At 39.9% G+C, this 19,531-nt stretch overlaps 1 protein-coding gene across 2 annotated transcripts in view; it reads right to left on the reverse strand.

Annotated features, from left to right (window-relative positions):
* The window catches only part of NUDCD1 (NudC domain containing 1), a 39,295-nt gene extending 20,296 nt beyond the window's left edge, over positions 1-18,999 (reverse strand). Inside the window, exons 1-6 of one of the 2 annotated variants that reach the window (XM_044421854.1) lie at positions 18,864-18,999; positions 15,630-15,784; positions 10,768-10,953; positions 7,982-8,156; positions 6,423-6,608; positions 3,901-4,105 (exon numbers count right to left, since the gene is read on the reverse strand). In XM_044421854.1, coding sequence (XP_044277789.1) covers positions 3,901-4,105; positions 6,423-6,608; positions 7,982-8,156; positions 10,768-10,953; positions 15,630-15,784; positions 18,864-18,981 — 1,025 coding nt within the window. In that variant the 5' untranslated portion in view covers positions 18,982-18,999. Of the gene's footprint in view, positions 1-3,900; positions 4,106-6,422; positions 6,609-7,972; positions 8,157-10,767; positions 10,954-15,629; positions 15,785-18,863 lie in introns of both variants that reach the window. The other variant, XM_044421853.1, reaches the window with a different exon arrangement.
* Positions 19,000-19,531: the final 532 nt, after the last annotated feature.

Consider the following 19,531-nt stretch of genomic DNA (forward strand, 5'->3'; position numbering starts at 1 on the left):
ATGAGTTAACACAAAAATGAAGTGCTGTTTCCAAGATGCCATCTGTAACACATGCATGTATATAAAAATTAAGTGTTTCTTTTGAATTATTTTTTTCTCATATGGAAGATCATACAGATACAATCAACTAATTTCCTTAATGGTGCAACAGACCTGTCAACATGCTTTGACTACATCTATAGCATGATTTTCAGATGCCGTATGAACATATTAATTCCACTGTAAAATAACAGTAACACTGGAAGCTATCTAACAAAAATTAGATCACTGATCAGTGTTGTCTACCCGCTACTGCCTGGAAGTAACTCCCCAGGACTTTTTCCTTTGCTCTACCTGGAAAAGTCTATGATTAAACTGGGACCTCCTACATGCAAAACCTGTGATCTGCCAATGAGCTACGACTCTGTTTCTGAGCAGCCATTAAACTGTTTCCAATGATTGTCCTTGTTCAGTATACCAAGGTAATAACAACGAGCAATCATAGATTTTAAATGCAGGTACAAAATTTAACATTCAGGTAATTTCCCATGTTCACATATGATTTTAAAATAGGTTTCTTGCACAAATGGCTCTGGAGATAAGCTTAAAACAGGGAATAATTCTTTAGTTAATCCCAGGTGAGTTCACACAGCTAAATCCCCATGCAATAACCTTCAGGAAGATACAGGAGAGCCAATGAGCTCATATCCAAGAGGAAGTCTGTACAAAAAGCAAGAGCATTGTACAGACAAAAAATCCAAATTCTTCTCCAAAGTAATCCCCATTTTGTTTGAAAGTAGGATTCAATTCTGCAAGTTAAGTTGAAGCAAATGTTACTAGTTGGCACAGCTGCAAATTTAAACAAGTAGTGTGGACACCACTAGAAAAAGCTGCAACAGGGGACAAGGCTTATTACAAAATGGCCTGGACAGTCACTAAGAACAGGTTACCTGCCTAAGAAACTTAGTACAAGGCATAGGCTCTATTGGAACAAAACGAGATCAATTCAGCAAGTCTGAAAACTGTTTTCTAATTTATACAGTGTAACTCTTACATGTATAAAAAGCAGCATTCTCAAAGGGGACTACATTTCATGAAGATCTGAGTAAGGTGGGATACCTGCTCTAGGAGAATAGAGAATAATCATCAACATATGCCCTGTGTATTGCTTTAACTATAGAAAAAAGGAGCAGTTGGGATCCCAAGATGCTTTTGTATAAGTAGAAAGCATGTCAACATGTCCAAGGGCCACGTCTTTTATTTTTGCTTATCCCAGTTTTTCTGGCTCACCTTCCCATAACCCACCCTGTTCTTGGCTGAGGACATAGCAGAAACAGTGCTATACAAAAATCACAACTTGGTCCCCAGGCCTCAGGAAATGGGTTTTGGGGACTTGGAATAACTGACTGAGGGAAGGTAGAAACAGAAAAAGTCTGTTCCATGAACAAAATTCTCTTCTGTGAGCAGAAAAGATGTTCAACTATAACCCAGGGCTCATAACTCCTGCAATGTGAGCAAATGTAACAAATCCACTTTTAACCTCCTAATTCATTGAGTTCTAAATGGAACATGCTGCTGGTCCTATCTTTATATGGTAATGCCATCTGATTTCAAATGGGCCTTGCTTCAAAGGCACATGAGTAGGATTGTATCACTGAGCAACAGCATGGCCTAAAGCAGATGGGTTTCAAAAATATATATTTGCTTCTCTCTCTAGTTCACTAGAGGCCATCTGGGTAATCACACTCTTCTCAAACCTGAGGTGCACTGGAATGCCAAAGCTTACTATGATGCTACCCAACTGTCTTACCACTTTTTTGCAATCAATTGCTAATTCACCAACAGAGTAAGAACATCCAGCTATGGCTGTACTTGTGCCTAAGCCCTTGGAGAAAACAGCATTATATGAGTTTTCCATAGGAGATAGTGTATTTCTGCTACACAGGCTGTGTAGCAATGCAGGGAAGCCTAGCTCAGCAGAAGCTTCTGAGTAGATAATATTTCAGTTTCACATTGTGTTCTAGAACACGGTAAGCTGTATTCTACCAAGCCTGATAGTCCATATACTTTAGTATTGTCTATGCTGACTGGCAGCAGCATCCTAGGCTTGCAGATGGGGTCATTCCCAGCCCTGCTTTAACCTGGGGCCCTCTGCATGTAATTTGCTTGCTCTGACTTCCCTTTGCCTTTCTTCTTAACAGAACTGTCAACATGCTAATGTTTGTTCTCTTTTTTCTTTTCTGTAGGAGGGGACATGAATAGAGTAATATTTAAAGTAAGAAAAAATAGTATTTACAAAGGCTATAATGTACAAATCAGATAAGCAATCTGTAATAGCCGATCAGTCAACATTGTCTCCGTTTCTATGAACAGAGAGCTGTAACCACACATTTGTTTTCAGTTGCTTATGTTACATTTAAGATAAATGTAAAGCTTATTTGTTGTCAAAACTGATCTTCATATAAGTCTTGATGGGTTTATAAAAATTTAGCTAGCTAAATCATCCTGGAACCCTGGGAGCTGGAAGAAAAATGCTGGACAAACAAACAGCATTAAAATTATTCTTTCACTTTCAACAAGTGAATCTAATTAAAAGAAGCTTGCACTCTTATGACCAATATAACTTATGACTAAACGTTCTATTTAAAGAAGAGTCTGGATCCTCACATTGTGATCTTCAAAGAAAAAGGAAATGGTACTACTAGTTTTAAATGCTTAGCTTGATCCCACAATAGAACGAAGTGTATAGCCAAAGGCTGATATGCAAATTGATTGAACTGAATTCCTAACAATCTCTAGCACTGGATAGGCATAGAATTTAACTGGGATAATTTGCTTAACCACAGTTTACCTAAGTGACTTTGGACAATTTAGTGCTTCTGAGCCTGTGTTGCAGTGATTATTCCAAGCATTTTTTTTCTTTCAGTTGCTCAAGAAGCCAGGGCAGCTCCTCATTCCAATGTATCAATGTTTTCCAAAACTTGTCTAATGAAAATAATATGAAAGAGGGAAGAATAAATGAAAATGATTGGAGAAATTAAGAGAAAGACAGACAGGAAGGAAGGATGGAAGGAAAACAGATAGCATAATAAAAGCAGGTAAAAAGAAGGTTCCTTGCAAAGAATGAGTGATGGCATCTTCCCTAGCTAAAGTATAGTTAAAGGTCTGAGATGCTTCTGGCTGTAATTGTGGCAACTAGAATTTAACCTTTCACAAGATGGCTGCTGTCATTCAAACAACGTTGAAGGCTCTGTATGCTATACTAGGGAAAATAGGTTCTAAAGCTGCCACGGTATTAAGCAATTTTCCACCCCTCCTTAGCCACAAATCCCATTCCATGCTGTTACTGAGAGTCTCCCAATCTTCAGGAGAGGTTTCCTGGGGAATGCTGTGAGCTAGCTGAAAGAAGGTGTGTGTCCTGCATAAAGCTTCCTTCCACTTGCACAAGCCCTGACCAAAATACCCTTGTCTAGAAGAACAAACTATCATTACACCTGACACAGCATTCCTTTGCTTCCTCATCAAAAGCTGCTTTTGAAACTCTTTTTTACTGTAGCTCAGCTTGCTAGAAATCACAGGGGGTGCTCTATATAGAAAGATGAAAAAAGGAAGAAAGGAAGGATGAATCAGAAACCTCTGTGAGTACTTGCAGGTGAATTTGCAGTTTATTCATGTATGACCGTAACTATAGGGATGGGAGGATACAGATATGCCAGCTTCTATAGCACAAAAATCCATCATTCTAGTTAACATGATTTCTGACTTCTTCTCAAATACAAGGAATGACATATCCCTTTTCCTTTAACTAGTATGGAAGTTGCCTGCTAATGACCAGTTTCCTAGAGCTCAACACTAAATTTCGATTTTTTGTTCCAATACCGATGTAGGCACAAAATTGGAAACCAGATCAGACTGTCTCACCTCTTTTCGTTAATTATCCATGTAGAACTTTCATGATCAATTGATGAAAAAAGAGCTCCTTCTAGAACAACGGACGCATCTTTCACTGCCACACGAAGATAATCTGGAGAGAAGTGCACTTGGATGTCCTCTTTTGTCAACTCTTTGTTGATGTGAAGAGTAATTGTCAAATCATCTTCAGTCTGTTTCCAGTAGTACAGGGGTTCTACAAATGGAAATGCAAGAAAGTAATAGATAGTAGGTTATAAACCGAGGCAATAAGATCACTTTTGCAAATTCTGTGGAAAGGTGTTCAGGAAAACCAGCTTTTTTTTGAACTTAAAAAGTCAAACAAAATATTATAGTTCCTAGTTCACTGTCACCGGAAGAAAGCTGCTGCTGCTGCCAGATTTTCTTCCTGCAACTGTTTTTTTGCCTTCTAGTTCCTACCTTCCTTGGCCTCACTGCATTGCTCTATGTATGCCTACACCACAGCACTGGCTGTGCCCAAGAGGGGAAGGGGAACACACATTGTGACATACAGATATGGTTGAGTTGCTCTAGATGCTAAGGTGAGGAAAGTAGAACTGGATGTGCAACCGTCACTTCTGAAGGCAACCATCTGTCTATTGCCAAGTTTGAACATTAATTTCGAAGTGCAAATTGCACCTCAAGCACAGAATTCCTGTAAATTATTGATTGAATAGGCTATGACTGTTGGGAAAAAACTTCGAATGTCCCAGCCAAGCCAGAATGTTACATGGCTCAAACACTCCTGCTTGGCTCCTCCTGCTGGTAAACCCTGAGTTCTTCAGCTAATCCCACTAGCAGCAGTGTAAGAACTAGCACATGCTTGTTCATAGTCACAGTTCAGACTATTGTTCACTACACTGTCTAACAGTGGCTGTCCAACAGGAGACTTTTGGAGCTTTCTCTGGAAATGCCAGAGACTGAACACGAGGCCTTCTAAATGCAAATGCTCTTTGCTACTGTGCTACATCCCTTCTCAGCTACAGCACAGCCCACGAGCCTGGCCATGGCACAGAATTCCCAGCTCAGCAGGTCATGGATGAAACCTCTCTGACATACTTTATGCTGGCTATGCATTGCAATGCATTCTTTAGACTTAGATTTCAGCTAAAAAGGTTGACTACCACTAAGCTATGAATGCACTTCTCTTTAGAGAGACGTCTATAAAAACTGTTGTATCTTTGCACGGCAAACTTGTACAAAAACAAGATGTAAATTAGAAGAGACCCCTTGCATAAAACAAAAAAATACAATGTGAGATTATCCTGTAGTGGCATCAACTCAGCATCCCAGCCATCCCTGTGGCTTCAGATCAACACCGCTTCGCATAATCAACCGTATGACATGCTGTGCAGGCTGAAAGGGGAAGCAATCATTTTCTGCCACCTTTTAGTTATCCGTTCGTGTTTTGAGGCATGTCCTTTTTAGTTGGCTATATCCTGAGGTAATGGTCATCAAGTTATTCAGCCTTTCAGAGAATCAAATTGCAGTTTGCTCATTTTCAAAGTTGGCTGACTGCTACATAGATAAAACTTTAAAAACATACTGCTGAACTGTAAGAAGTATATGAAATCTGCAATCCACTAAATCTTAACAGAAAAGGTGCCCAGCTGTTGGTTTGGACTTTCAAACAAACCACAATTTGGTTAGTCAAGTCAAGGCTTAGAATTTTGAATGACAACAAAATGTATAAATCAAAATTTAGATTGCTAATCCCTTATAAGAAAGGATTATAAGAATGCATTAACTTTTTAATTGTCTTAACAATTCCTTCATTGTGCCCTTGGATGGCTTAAGGTTTGTTAACAGCTTGCTTTTTACGAACTCGATTTGTTAAGAGGGCACAGACCTTACTTCTATGAACCTGATCAAGAAGCCAGGATCAAGGATCTCCCCTTTATGGACAGAAGGGGTCCACTGATGAAACTATTTTGCCCCTTATCACAGCTCATCCTATCTGGCAAGGTCCCCCTTGCCCTCTGTATGACATCCTGAGTGGTAGGGAGGTTGAAGTCTATTTTTGCAAGCTGCACATACATAAGGATACGACCCATAACCTCTAAGCTTAGACTACCATACAACTCTTCCAAGGGAGGGATACCCATCTGCCAGGCCCATTCCTTCCCTCCTGTTCTCTCTCTCACACATAAAAACATGTTGCATTAGCTTTTCAGCATCTGCAGTGGCCTTAATTAGTGGGGATTGTGGCACATAAAGCCTTGAACTGATGAGGGTCGTAATATTTGAGAGACTGGAGAATGGTGATGAAAATATAGTTTCCTTCACCCTTCTTAACATTAACATGTGCACGGACATAGAGAAAGGAGTTATGGAAGCCTGCCACTCAAGTATGAAGTATCCTGATGTCTTAATGCCTTTGGAAAATGCTTGTTATGGTCTGGAATGGGATGTTTTAACATTTGCAGTATTGGACATTATTTTAAACACTGTAGTTTCAGGACAGGATGGCTTACAAGCACATTAAATAACTATGGCCAGGAATGCAAGGTTACCTTTCTTGTTCTCTTCGTCTTTCTCCTTTTCACTTTCCTCCAGTTTATTCTCATCATTCTGTGCAAGTGTGTAAGGCTTGTAAGAGATAACCATCAGGCCATCTCCATTAGGCTCTATAGCTGCATAGTGAGGAACTGATTTCCCTTGAAGAACTCGGCGTTTGGAAATTTCATACCTTTGATCACCTGGTATAAAGAAAAGCAATACCTTTCAATTTGTCAATCCTTCCATCCCTAAACATCCAACCACAATGTTGATTGATCTCTCTCCCTGCACCCATGCATATAGCTTGTTGCAAATGTCAGCGTACAGCAATGGATGTCTCTTAGACTTCCCCAATATATTTAGCATTCACTGCATGATAGATGGTATGTAAACCCCAGCAGCATTTGACAAAGTAGTAAAACTTACCTAGCTGTGGAAGCAAAGTACCCCATTGTTACAGGACAAATTTTAGAGTACTTCCTCACACCTACCCTCCCGACCAAGGTCCGTTTAATCCAAATAGTATTTTACGACAGGTGTGGTTGCAAATTCTGCAACAGTTACCTGAAGGACTGTGAATGATTCCTAGAATCTCACTCTCATCCTATTCTAGCAGTATTCATGCTGCTCTTTAAGGCTTTCTAGCACTCTGGGATCTGTTCCCAAACCTGCTGTTCCCAAACCTTCTATTATATTCATACTATGTGGTAGCGTGCCATTACTTGCCAGTTCCCTGCTTTCCCCAAATCCTCTACAACATTGCTGCTTATAAAGTAACCAGAGTCTCAAAGACTTAAGGAATTCCATAAAATTGGATGCCAGCAATAGCTGCCAGGCAACCAGTCTGCTGAACACAGAAATATAAAGATCACTGGGGTGAAAAGCACTACTGAAATATAGTACTTGTGAGTAGAAGGCTACCTTATCTCAAGGTGTTCTTTTGAGGGAGAGGTGCAAATAGGAAATGACCCAAGCTGCCCCCGCTAAAAAAAAAAAAAAAAAGAGGCTCTTAGGTGACGCACTGAAACTTTGGGGAAACAAGCATCAAGGCCTGGTATCAAGAGAAACCTAGTCCAAGACACTTAAACGGAGTGAACATATTCCTTCCCCACAATGCACCCCAAGCCCAGAACCACCATTTTGGAGCAAAGTGAGGCTTGCATGCACTGTCAGTTTTTTAGCATAGATGTTCCCTTTTTATTTTATTTATTTGGGTATTTTTATCCCATCCAATTACACTGTGTGTATCTGGACAGTTTACAAATCAACATCCAATAAATACATATAAAACCCAAACAATCCATAATAATCCATTTTGATACTATGGCTGTTTTGCGTATGCAGAGTCAATGCCATGGATTACAATAAGACTGCTTAAAATTGCTGCTTTATGTTAGAATTGCTAGACCTTTTCTTTTAAAGGTCTAGCAATTGGATGACTAGATCCTTGGATAACCATATTCATCATTCTACTACCAGATCCACTAGATTGGAAGTTCATAAGTACATAAGCATTTTTAATCTCCTAACACACACAAAAGGCCCACACAACTGAAATGCTCACCATCCTTACCCTTTTTCGCAACTGTGACCCACTCCAAGGAAACATGGAAGCCACTACCTTGTATATCCAATTCATCCTTTTCTATTCGCAGGAGTAAAACATCTACTGAATGTACATCCAGCTGAAGAAAGGAGATACTGTGGACTATAACAAAGGGGATCTCAAATTCTTCACTGAATACTATCTGGAAGAGAGAAGGATTCCTGTAAGCTACTGAGCAGTGCTTTCTGGTGGGCGTGTCGTGAGCAGAGCTGGCTGGAGCTGCGGGTCAGACTAGGTGGCCCAGGAGACGCCTTCTGACTCGCTGTTTCTAAGTTTTATGTTTCTACGTTTCTGAATGCACACTGCATGCTTCAAAAAGAACAAAAACCTCAGGATTACACAGGAACACAGCATGGGGAGAGAGAAGCTGGTCCAAGGTTCTAGATATTGCTGGCCAAGAATCTTGGTTTTGGAGGCAGTCCTATGTGTGCTTTAGTGCCTAAGTCCACCCTCAAAGAAGCAAACCTCCAGTAATATACTGACACATACACAAGAGCCACCTACTCAAGATCACTGGGATAGAGAATACAATAAGGTGTTTATAGCTTCCTGAAATTATCATTTCTCATTCAATTTTAAGATTTCTTTTATTCACATCTACAAAAATATTTAATCAGATGCCTGCAGTTTTCATATATTATTTCAAGTACCACAGCATTTGAACTTTTTAATGAATTTGTAGGTGATATACAACTTACTAATGTTCCCAGAGCCTTACCTTTTCACTTCTAGATCAGGTAGGTAATATGGTGGCAAAAGAAACACAAGATCTGGTTTTTCCTGTGTGTCAGTATTATTTCATGCTAAGAGGGTAATATTTAGATTAGCAGCAACAGCACAGCTTTAAGAAGAATTTCAACCTCCTGTCTATACTATTTGACAGGACAAGAACTGACTGAATATCTGAATTCTGCTACTGCCGATGGCTATCAAGAATTGTCTCAGTGGATCAGACCGGCGCGCATCTCGCCAAATATTCTATTTCCAACCGTGTCCAGCCAATAACTGAGCACTCCCAGTAAAACACAATGGCCTTTACTGTTTACTAGAACAAAAGAAGAAATATTCCCAGAAGACAAAATATTCTGGGCAAGCATATGCCCAATGGCCTTTCAGAACAGAATTTCCTTCTTCAGGGGCCACTTGTTTTATTTATTTATTTATTTATTTAATTTCTATATCGCCCAATAGCTGAAGTTCTCTTATTGTTCTCCAAATGTCTACTAATTTTTCCAACATGTATTCTGTTCTAAATGTTCACCATATTAGGAAAAAAAAACTTAATAAAATGGACTACTATATCACTGTTTGGTGCTATACAGAAGTTTTGACACTTTTTGGAAGTTGTCCATTGCTGGTTTAGGCAGTTGTTTGAGATTTCTGATCCATCTGCTCAGATGACCTAGGCTGCTGGGAAATAAGGCAAGTGGATTTCTCAAAGCTCAATAAAACCACTTGCTATGATGAATGACCATATAAAGGCAATTAAATGCAATATGTTCACAAATTTCTTTTGCTTCATATATTAAAATCTCATACTAAATAAATTGCTGATCTATGACGAGTGAACAAAGCCAAATTTCACATTGCAAGAATCAACTAATTTAAAAAACTATGCTGAAGACATAGATCCAGAGTGACACAGAAGCATAGAAGAGTAGGAAGGGGCCATGAAGGCCACTGGCGCCAAGCCTCTGCTGTTGCAGGACACCAAGTTACATCATTGCACTCTGATAGCTGTCCAGTTCCTTTCTGAATGTCTCTAGTGAGGGAGAGCCCACAAACTCTCTAGGCAACTGGTTTCCACTGTCGCATTGCTCTTACAGTGAGGAAATTTCTCCTGTTATCTAGCCTGAGCATGGTTATCACAACTTGAATTGATGATTCCACGTCCTATACTCTGGTATTTTGACCTTCTGAGATCTTGAACTTCCTCTTTGTGATAGTCTTTGAGGTACTTGTTAGAGGGCTATCATGTTTCCAAACCCTGTATCATTTTTGCTGCCCTCCTCTGGACCCTAATTTTACTACATCTTTCTTAAATCCTGGTGCCCAGAACCGGATACAGTACTCCAGGTGGGGTCTACCTAGTGAGTAGTATAGGGGAACTATTACTTCTCGTGATCTGGAAATAATAGTTCTATTAATGCATCCCAAAATACCATTTGCTGTATTGGTGGCTGAATCATACTGTTGGCTCATATTTAGCCTGTTGTCTACAATAACTCCAAAGTCTTTTTTCTTTTCCAATTAACTGTTCAGTCATGTATTTACCATCCTGAATCAGTGCATTTGGTTTCTTTTTCCTAGATTTCATAGTTTATACTACATATTTTATATTTAATATGGTATTTGTTATACTAAATTACTCTGCAGGTCATCCAGAATGTATCTGTTGACTGATAGCCACAGAAATGTGAGAATAGATTCATGTATTTAGCAAATAAAATGATCTTCTACATTTGGTAGGCTTCATTACGCAGTGGCTGCTAACCAGTTGGTTGCTACAGAACCCTATACAAATCGAAAATGACACTGGTTAAGATTTTGGGGATCACAAGTCCTTCTTTAAGAATTGTGTCAGAGATTAGCATTCACTGGGAGGCAAGCCTGTTCACACTGAGGCAAAAGTGAAAGGGAAGCAGTAACATAGCTTGACCAAAACACCCCCAAAACCTGGGGAAAGAAGCAGATTTCAAAGCGTATTCTGAGATCCCATACAAAAGGAAAGCTGTCAAATCTACAAGACTTACATCCCACTTTTCACATGAACCATCACCACGCTGGCCTGTTTGAATCAGATACAATGTTCCTGTTCCATCTGAAAGGGTGACCCAGGTAGAAGATGTGAAATGAAGTGATGCACAAAGCCGATTATCACATGCTGTCAAGTCTGTGGGAAGCCTGAACACTTCTTTAGGCTTTTTTAAGGCAGTGTCCTGTAAGCAACACAAAAAAATCATGTTACCTTCAGCCGCCTTACAGATTTTAGGTGAGATCAGAAGCAGCAATAAAAGAAATTTCAAATAACTGATAACAAAGACCTTGAGGAAAGGGCTGAACAACTGAAGACTGACAACTAGAGCTCAGTCATACTTTGCCAGAAGATGTTGAGGGCCAGGTTGCCAAAACAGGTGTTCTTGTTCCTACCTACAGTGGCAGGGGAAAATAAAACTTTAGAGGGGGAAAAGGAAAAAAAAAACTTGTGCTATACCTTGTGAGTGGTGAGCTCGACCTGTAAGATACTGGCCAGTTTCACATGACTGAAATGGGAGAAGCAGCCATGGAGGGTTCATTTCCCTGCCCTTGTTGGTCATGTGTTGCCTCATTTCCATTAATATCCATCCCAGGTGTGGGTTGCTATGCTGTCCAAACTCACACAGGTAGGAGGTGAGGGTGACTTCCTAATCGCCTTGCAACCCCTGGCTTATTGCAGGGTTTCACGATAGTTTGAAGCCACCCACACTATTTATTTATTGATCTTACAGACTGCACCAACAGTCCTACTGGACACTCTCTAATCATAATAAAAACAAACAAAACAGTGATAACAATTTATTTATATTTGTACTATAAGAAACGTAACAGCTGTGAGCATTAGTCAAAGTGTGATGCGTTAAAATCAAACTGTTTCCCCTAAAAATAAAAAATCACTACCCACACTGTCTAGGCTTAGTCAACATGGCAACCCACACCAGACGTGGATAATTATGGAAATATGCCAACATGTAACTGACAGATGCTGAGTGAAAAAAAAAAGCCACTCTGGCTCCTACCCCCGCCCCCAGGACTGTGTGAACCCAGTCATTGTTGGAAAATGTATCCTTTCCCTGGAGAAATTTGGTGAAATTGTGTATTTCCCATCCAATTTTTTTGCTCACAAATAGGGTGGAAATTTTTGAGAAGCTATCTGCACAGAAGTTCTAACTATAGTTCACCAGTTCCTTATTAGAAGTCCAAGATGAATTGAACCAGAGCCCCAAGAGAAATTATTGCTAGAAAGGAAGCTGAAATATAAGAAAACTTCACAGCTAATACAATTCAAAGAATTAATTTAGAAGACCCAGGCAATATTCATTCAATATATCTAGAGATATTTCAGTTCCTCTAGACACAAATTTTTAAGGTTAGCAGGATGGCAACTGGTGGCTTGTGGAATGAAATCTGTCCTGTTGTCAGACATATGCAAAAAATGTGCTGTATGCTTTTAGCAAGTCTGGAGATCAGGTCAAAGGAAGAGGTTATGCTAGTATTTAAAAAATATATATGTTGAGCATGCTACTTCATTTGTTACCTGAACCACTGATACTTGACTACACCCATGTCCTTACACATACACACACCCCCATACATTTCTTGCACAATCAAATGCACTTCTTAGAACAGGTGCCTTATATATAGCCTTGAACAAGCATTACTTAGAACCTACTGCGAATTAAAAGTGGCCTTAGTTGTAAAAATAGAAATACATGTATTTCCCATTCTTACCGGGCAATAAAAGGAGAGCTATTGACTTCATCTTTGTTTCCCAGAAGCATTTGTATTCCTGAAGTTGAAAAAGGTTGCAGATTTAGGCAGCAACTTGGCTGACCCACCAAGGCTCCTTGGACATGAATAGCGTTGCTAGAGATTTAAGTTGCCCTCTGAGCTACAGAAGGAGCTAAGAAGGTGATTTGACAAGGTACATTCTCATCTAAGTATCAAACTCTGTCTTAAATTGTTAGAGCAAAAACTCTTTTCACATCAGTCTCCAAGGTAACAGCTCAACAGTTAGCATTAATATGAGCAGGTTTCCAGTACATAACAACTCAGACTGACTTTCTGACCTGTTCATTGAAATATTTTACTGATAATTCTGGGGCAGGACCTCACTCAGAGCTATAATTTCCAGATCTATAGCAGAAATGAGGGGGAGAAAGTTCATTTCATTAAGATCAGAAGTGCAAGCATACTTATCTGAAAATGAAAGAAAAGTAACTTTTCTTTCAGAACTGAGGTGGGCCAGGAGTGTGACTGAGAGAGGGAGAAAACAGTGTGCACGTGCATGCATTAGTATTAAAAATATGCTTTTAGGAGGTTCAAAGTGCATCATGTTTTATATTTCTCCATGGATTTTGCTTAATAAAAATTCTCTGGGAGAGAAAAAGTGCAAGTTTTGCCTCTTACCATACATCTCATTCATTGGAGCAGGTGCAAGTTTTTCTATTCTTACCTATGAGATCTTTATCACCTGCCTCTTGCAAACCTTAGAAAAGGAATCCTTTTCCCCTGTTGTTTCAATTTTTAACCACACCATGTACAGCTGCAATATTCAGAGCTAAATGAAAGCAGTTGGTCAGATACTGGGCTACAACTCAAACGCAAAGTTCAATGACTATTGCTCCATTGCCTCATCAGCCTTCCTTCCATGCAGATTCTATCAGCCTTAGGATATTCTTGCATCCTAATTCTGATCTGTCAATTGCATTACTCAAGCTTTGTTTCTACAGTTACCTTGCTTTTCTACACCTCTTCCTTGAAACCTCCACTTCCTGCTTATCAACTTACATGCCTTCTGCTTCTGTGCACATCAGCTTTGTTTCTCAGTTACCATATCTGCCCAGCAATTCTAACTCTTTTTCTAGCTTCTTCGCATTAGCACATAGCCTCCAATAGTCACAGGATGTCAGAGAGAAAGAAGAATAGTACATCTGCAGAAGCCCTCTGGGTTCCAGGCAAATGCCTTAAAACCTGGTCTCACCTTTAGCTTGACTCTGGGATTTGCAAGAGCTCAGAGATACTTGCTGAAATCCACCTTTACTAATAAGCTGTATAACACATGATAGAGAATGCTTTGGAATCTACTTGAATTATCCCATTCTTGAAGAATCAAAGTAGTTAATCAGTAAATACATACGACAACTCAGAAAAGGCTCATAAATAAAACTTCTGGAAGTAAATAGAAGTAAAACTATAGAATGATGAATGGATGGAAGCACATGTCAGCCATTTGCCTTCAGGGACTGTTTGAAATGAGATTAGAGATGACAACAGTATTACACAAACGTATCTGAGCAATTAGCATGCCCGCATCATAAGTTACAACTTTAAATTAAAAAAGTATACTTCATTATCCTAAGTATTGGTCTATGAAACTCGTTAATTGATAATGAAGTTTACTTCATGAGTGCAAATGCATAAAAGCAATATTTAATTGGTGAAAGGTAAATTCTATTATCTCTCCCAGGAAAAAAAATTGAATAATACAAGTTATATCACGCAGCATGATAAATACCTCTAAACAATGTATAATCTTGTTAGTGCAATATCTGACTAACATAACATAAGATCAAACACCATGCAGTCAATAACATGGAAGAGTGCATATATTTGGCAGTTCAATTAATACTACTGATTAGTGAAATAGTACAGCTGAAGAATGAGTGATCTTTATTAGATTGTGCAGTTAAAGAAATGGAAGGTACATCTGTGATGTACCAAAGGTCATGAAATACAAATATATGCACTCTCATTTCTTGTATAAATCTATCAACATCTAATAAAAGCTATTCCAGCATCACAGTAACTGCAAATAATACATATATAGAAAATTTTGTTTCTGAGAACAGGGCTAAGACCAGCTGTCACCATAGTGACCCCATTTTCAAAGGCCTTGTCCCTCTATTCTGGAGCTCCTGTCTTTTTCCACCACAGCAGGGACAACCTCTGAGTGCAGGGGCTGATCATACTGGCTGTCATTGGCAAGATCCCCTTTCCAAAGTTACTCAGCACATAGGGCAGGAAGGTTTCATTCACCTCCCACCCTGTATACGTTAGAGAGCAAGGACATGTACATGCCTGGGTGCATCAGGAAAGAGGGTGTGTACCTGAGGGGGCAGGAGAGCGAGAAGCTTCACAGGGGATAATTAAGTGGGAGCAAAAGATTGCCCAAGCCTTCTTAAAGGAAGAAAGGAAGGAAGGATTATTTTGGTTCATGACAAGACATTGTAGAACTGGTTCTCATGATACACTGATGCGTGTCAGGTGCCATGAATATTTAACACTTGCCTAAGCAGTTGCCACGTCATGTGAGTCCACCCCCTGTAGATTACTGGGTGTTAAAACAACCTTTTGTTGCCCTCAGTGTGCTGTAGGGTTGTTTACCCTCAAATAACCATCAGCAGCCACATTCATATGACATGGCAACACACGGGCTGCCTTTCAAGATGGCAAACAGCAAATGTCATAGTTCACAGTGCACTAAATAACCTACCAGCTTTGGTGTTTCTCTCTTTCCAGATGCACAAACCATTAAGAGTGCAATGCCTTTACTCAACAATAAGCTAATCAAAGCAAAGAGCATCTCTCAAGGATACTCCTTATCCCGTGTCATCAATAAAGAACAGTCAGAAATCGCCAAGCAAAATTAACAGAGTATTTAATCAGGAAATGGTAAAAAAACAAAAACAAAAAACAAAAAACAAAACAAAACAAAACAAAAAAAGCTTTGAATGCAGTAGAATTGATTTGTGGTGAATCCATGGAGAATTTAGATTTTTGTGGAAAAACTATAGCTTTGGTCTTAGACACATGATAGATAAGAAATTTGGGCATTATTTATTTACTGTAATCTTACCAGAGTAACACTTAAATTCATGACTCTTCCAAGTTGGTCCACATAATAAACATTATCTTGATACCAGGAATCAAGGTGTAGGTAATTATACATGCCAAAGGCACGCACGTGATCCAAGGTGTACTGATCATCTCGAAGTTTGATTTCTGCTACCGCTGGGGGAAAACATGGAAAATTATTTAAATTTATTTTTAAAGTATTAAGTATATTTATTAGTCAGATACTCTTGGCTATTTGGGCAGAGTAATCCTTGGCCCCCAGACAGCATATGATCCTATAGCCATAAGATTCTTCAGATTCCCAGATCTGAGGTTGGAGGTAGGGTTCCAGCCTCGGAGCTGTAGATTTGTGCTCTGATCTCCTTTTTCTCATGAAGCCAGCAGTGAAAGAATTGCACTGGCTGCTTCTTCAAGAACACAGAATTGACCTGCGAAAGGTAAAAGGGTCATTCCATAAGGGTGGGGAGGAAAGGAGACTTGGGCTGTCAGACCTGAAGCCTCCTCCTTTTCCTCTCTAAAGTGCCACAACTAGATGGCCAACTGACTTGCAGAGCAGAAGTAAGAGATTACTTAAGGGTGCATCCCTTAGGGACTTTGGTCCAAAATAAAAGTTGACTTGAGTAATTGTTAAAAAAAGGTTAAGTAAATACATTGACTCTGATCTAGTAAGTCACAGAAGGCAATCTTCTGCTTCGGACAAAAGGTAAGCTTATGGAAGATGTAACTTTGCAAAGGGTTTGAGAAATTTGTTTTCAGAGCCTCCATTTGCTTGGTATCTCAACATTGTTAAGAAGAAATAGCGGCAGAGTACTATTGGAACCTGGTGAACCTTCAGGGCTATTTCACCTGAAAACATGTGTCTTCAGCTTTCCCATGCTATATTCAAAATTCCTTCAGAAGTAATGAAGACACACACACACACACACACAGAGTAAATATTGATGCAGGTATCCTTAAGGTTCTGTTCCTAGGACTCTGGGCTCCTAAATCAGGTTCCCTAATCTCTGAACAATTTCTTATGCATAATGTGTGATATACCTACTTGGGAGTGTGAAAAGTAAAGGGACCACTAAGCTCAATTGACTGGTCTCCAACCTGTATCGTCTACTGAAGTGCCTATCCCTTCCTTGTATCTATTCCTAATGAGAGATTGGAAATAAAGAAGTTATTTCATAGCACTAGCAAGAGATTACCTAGCTTCCAGCGGCCCCCATGTCAGTTGAGTTTGAGACCCCTGTTCTAAAGGATAAAGCACTACAGATGATACGTAAGGCAAGACTTTGCTTGCACTGCCACCCTGTGGATTAAACATGCCACAATGTATTAACCCATTATAAACCAGCAGTGAAATATTAGGGTCCAGATTATTATCATACACACTCTTCCTGATGTTCAATTCTCCCTATTTAACTCAATCCTGGGGGGCTCCTGGTCAGGGAAAGCTGCATTAGTGGTTAGCCTACTTCATCCTTTCATAGTCTATTAATTAATTGCATCAAAGAAACATCTGGCTGGGTGTGTTTAAGTGAAAATAAAGAGTGGTGGATTAATTCTATTTGGTTAAAAACTTCTATAGTGCCCCCAGATAAGACTTTAACCTGCCTTAAACATGAAACTTTACTGAGGGGGCAGGAAGAGAGTTAGAGAACATATTTCTCAGTGACTCTTGCAACTCTGATACAGCCAGTGGTCCAAGTTCAACCCTTCAGGTCTCTGTGGGTGGTCATACCCCCTTCACCCCAAGCCAGCTATTGTCTGGTGGTTTCCTAGCTTTGTGCAGGGTTGTTTTGTGTTTTGCCATTCTGAAAGACTAACTGATAATAGTGCATTGAGAAAGTTGTCTAAAAGTTTTAAGGCAAAAAGAATGATAGAAAGCAATTTTGACCCTACACTTTTTCTTTTAACCCTGATTAACACTGGGGTGAAGCCACTGAAAGCATCTCTGAATGGAATTCAGCCCTTGGGCTATAGAGGTTCTGTACTCTTTCTTTAATTGCACTTTCCATGTACTGGTACATAAACACGTATTAAAACATGAAATTTTATTTTCTCATCTGTTTGTACAGTACCTATTCTATTCTCTTACTTGTATACAGTTCATCTAGAGAATCTTTTTTGAGGTAGATTGAGATAAATTGGAGTCAAATAAAAGTATAATTCTACACATTCTTAAACAGAAAAAAAATTCCATAGCTCCTAGCAGTCATCAGTTAATTATGTAAACAAGTGCTAGCGAACCATCTTAAAGCCTTCCCACCTAAGATTATGCACCAGTTTCTCTCCCTCCACCTTTTTTTCTTCAGTTTATGTTTACAGGAAGTAGAATAAAAGCACTGGCAACAAACTACAATAGTATGACCAATATAAGCTATACTAGCGGAGGGGTGTTGGGAGTTGTGGGCCCATTTCCTGTCTGAATATGAATGGGATTGCTCCTCATGGGTCCCATACCATAAAGGGAAGATAGGGAAGGTCCTACAACTCTTAGCATGCCCTGGTCAGTCATGCTGGCAATTATAAGGCTTTTTCTTGTTTCAACATGCAGGGACTTGCACCTTCAGTCACACCAAAATCAACACACCTGAACATCCTTTCAAGGCCATTTCTTGCCCTATTTCAAGAGGTATCTGGAGGTAATAACTGGGCTGGAGAACATGATAAACTCACAATCAAGCATTCTGTATGGACTATCACTGAACTGTAGGCTGTTGTTGAAATGTGCATTATGTTATCGGTGCTCAGGAGACATAACAAAGCATAGTTTAGCACTCAACAACTATGGGTTCCCTTTATAGGCTTCTTAACACAGCTGGGTTCAGACAGAACAATAACCTGCATTTCAACAATAACGCATGCTGAACCTGTACTTGACTGTGGGTTTTCATGTTTATTTTTAACATTTCTAGACTTCTCCATAGCCCAGAAAGTTATATGCTGCCTGAACTAAGTCAATGATACCCCTCCCTCCGCCAAACACCCCAGAAGCTTTAAGTTTAAGGCCCGCTAGGGATGTAATGATCCATGGAATCCCATCACTAATGGCTCGTATTATTCTAATTTTATTTTATTGCCAATGTTTTTACTTCACTTTCCACAAATATAGGAAAAAGCAAAAAAAAAAAAAAAAAGGTTGGGGCTGGGGGAGAAACCAAGGCATCAACTTAGCTGGGGATGCTTTGGGGAGGTCCCCTCCCCGGAGCAACACGGAGGCCCCTGCCCCTTCCCCGGCACTCACGGGATTCTAGCCCCACTTGGTAACAAGCCAGTGGCTCCAGCGAGAGCTTGTAGCCCTCGAAATTGGGGTCCAGGAGCTGCCGCTTGACGCGGAGCGAGCAATTCGCGGCGGCCTCCATGCCTCTTCCACGCGTCGGAGGCCTCCGGCCAATGAAACCGTGACTAAAAGTCGACGGCTCAGGCACAGCCGCTGAGGCTCCTGGGAACCGAGTGGGCATGCTGGGAGAGGTAGTTTCTGCGAGCTGCCCATCCTTTACAATCCACTCCGTCCCCGCAAGTTCTATCGGCCGGAGCATGACCATTAAAAATACTCTCAGAAGTAAACCCTAATGACGAGATCAAGTCTATTCCTATATAAGGGAACAAATCTATGCATACTGAAACTGGAAAATGTCCTACAATTCCCAGCATATCCTAGCAACGTATGGATGGCTGAAGCATGCTGGAAGTTGTAGGACTTTTTTTCCTGCAGAAGTATTCATAAGATTGAGCTCTAATGAGAATTCCTTCTTAGTAAAGATAGGAAAATGTAAAGCAGTGCAACAATTTTGCATTAGGATACAGTTATAGTGTTTAAACGACGCAAATTGCCGTGGTACCTTAACGACATAACACATTTATATCATGTTTTTTCAGATTTATGACAGCTTACAAATCTGCAAAGGTTTA

The sequence above is a fragment of the Varanus komodoensis genome, unplaced genomic scaffold (assembly GCF_004798865.1).
Source record: "Varanus komodoensis strain SLA01 unplaced genomic scaffold, ASM479886v1 scaffold12, whole genome shotgun sequence".
Lineage (NCBI taxonomy): Eukaryota > Metazoa > Chordata > Lepidosauria > Squamata > Varanidae > Varanus > Varanus komodoensis.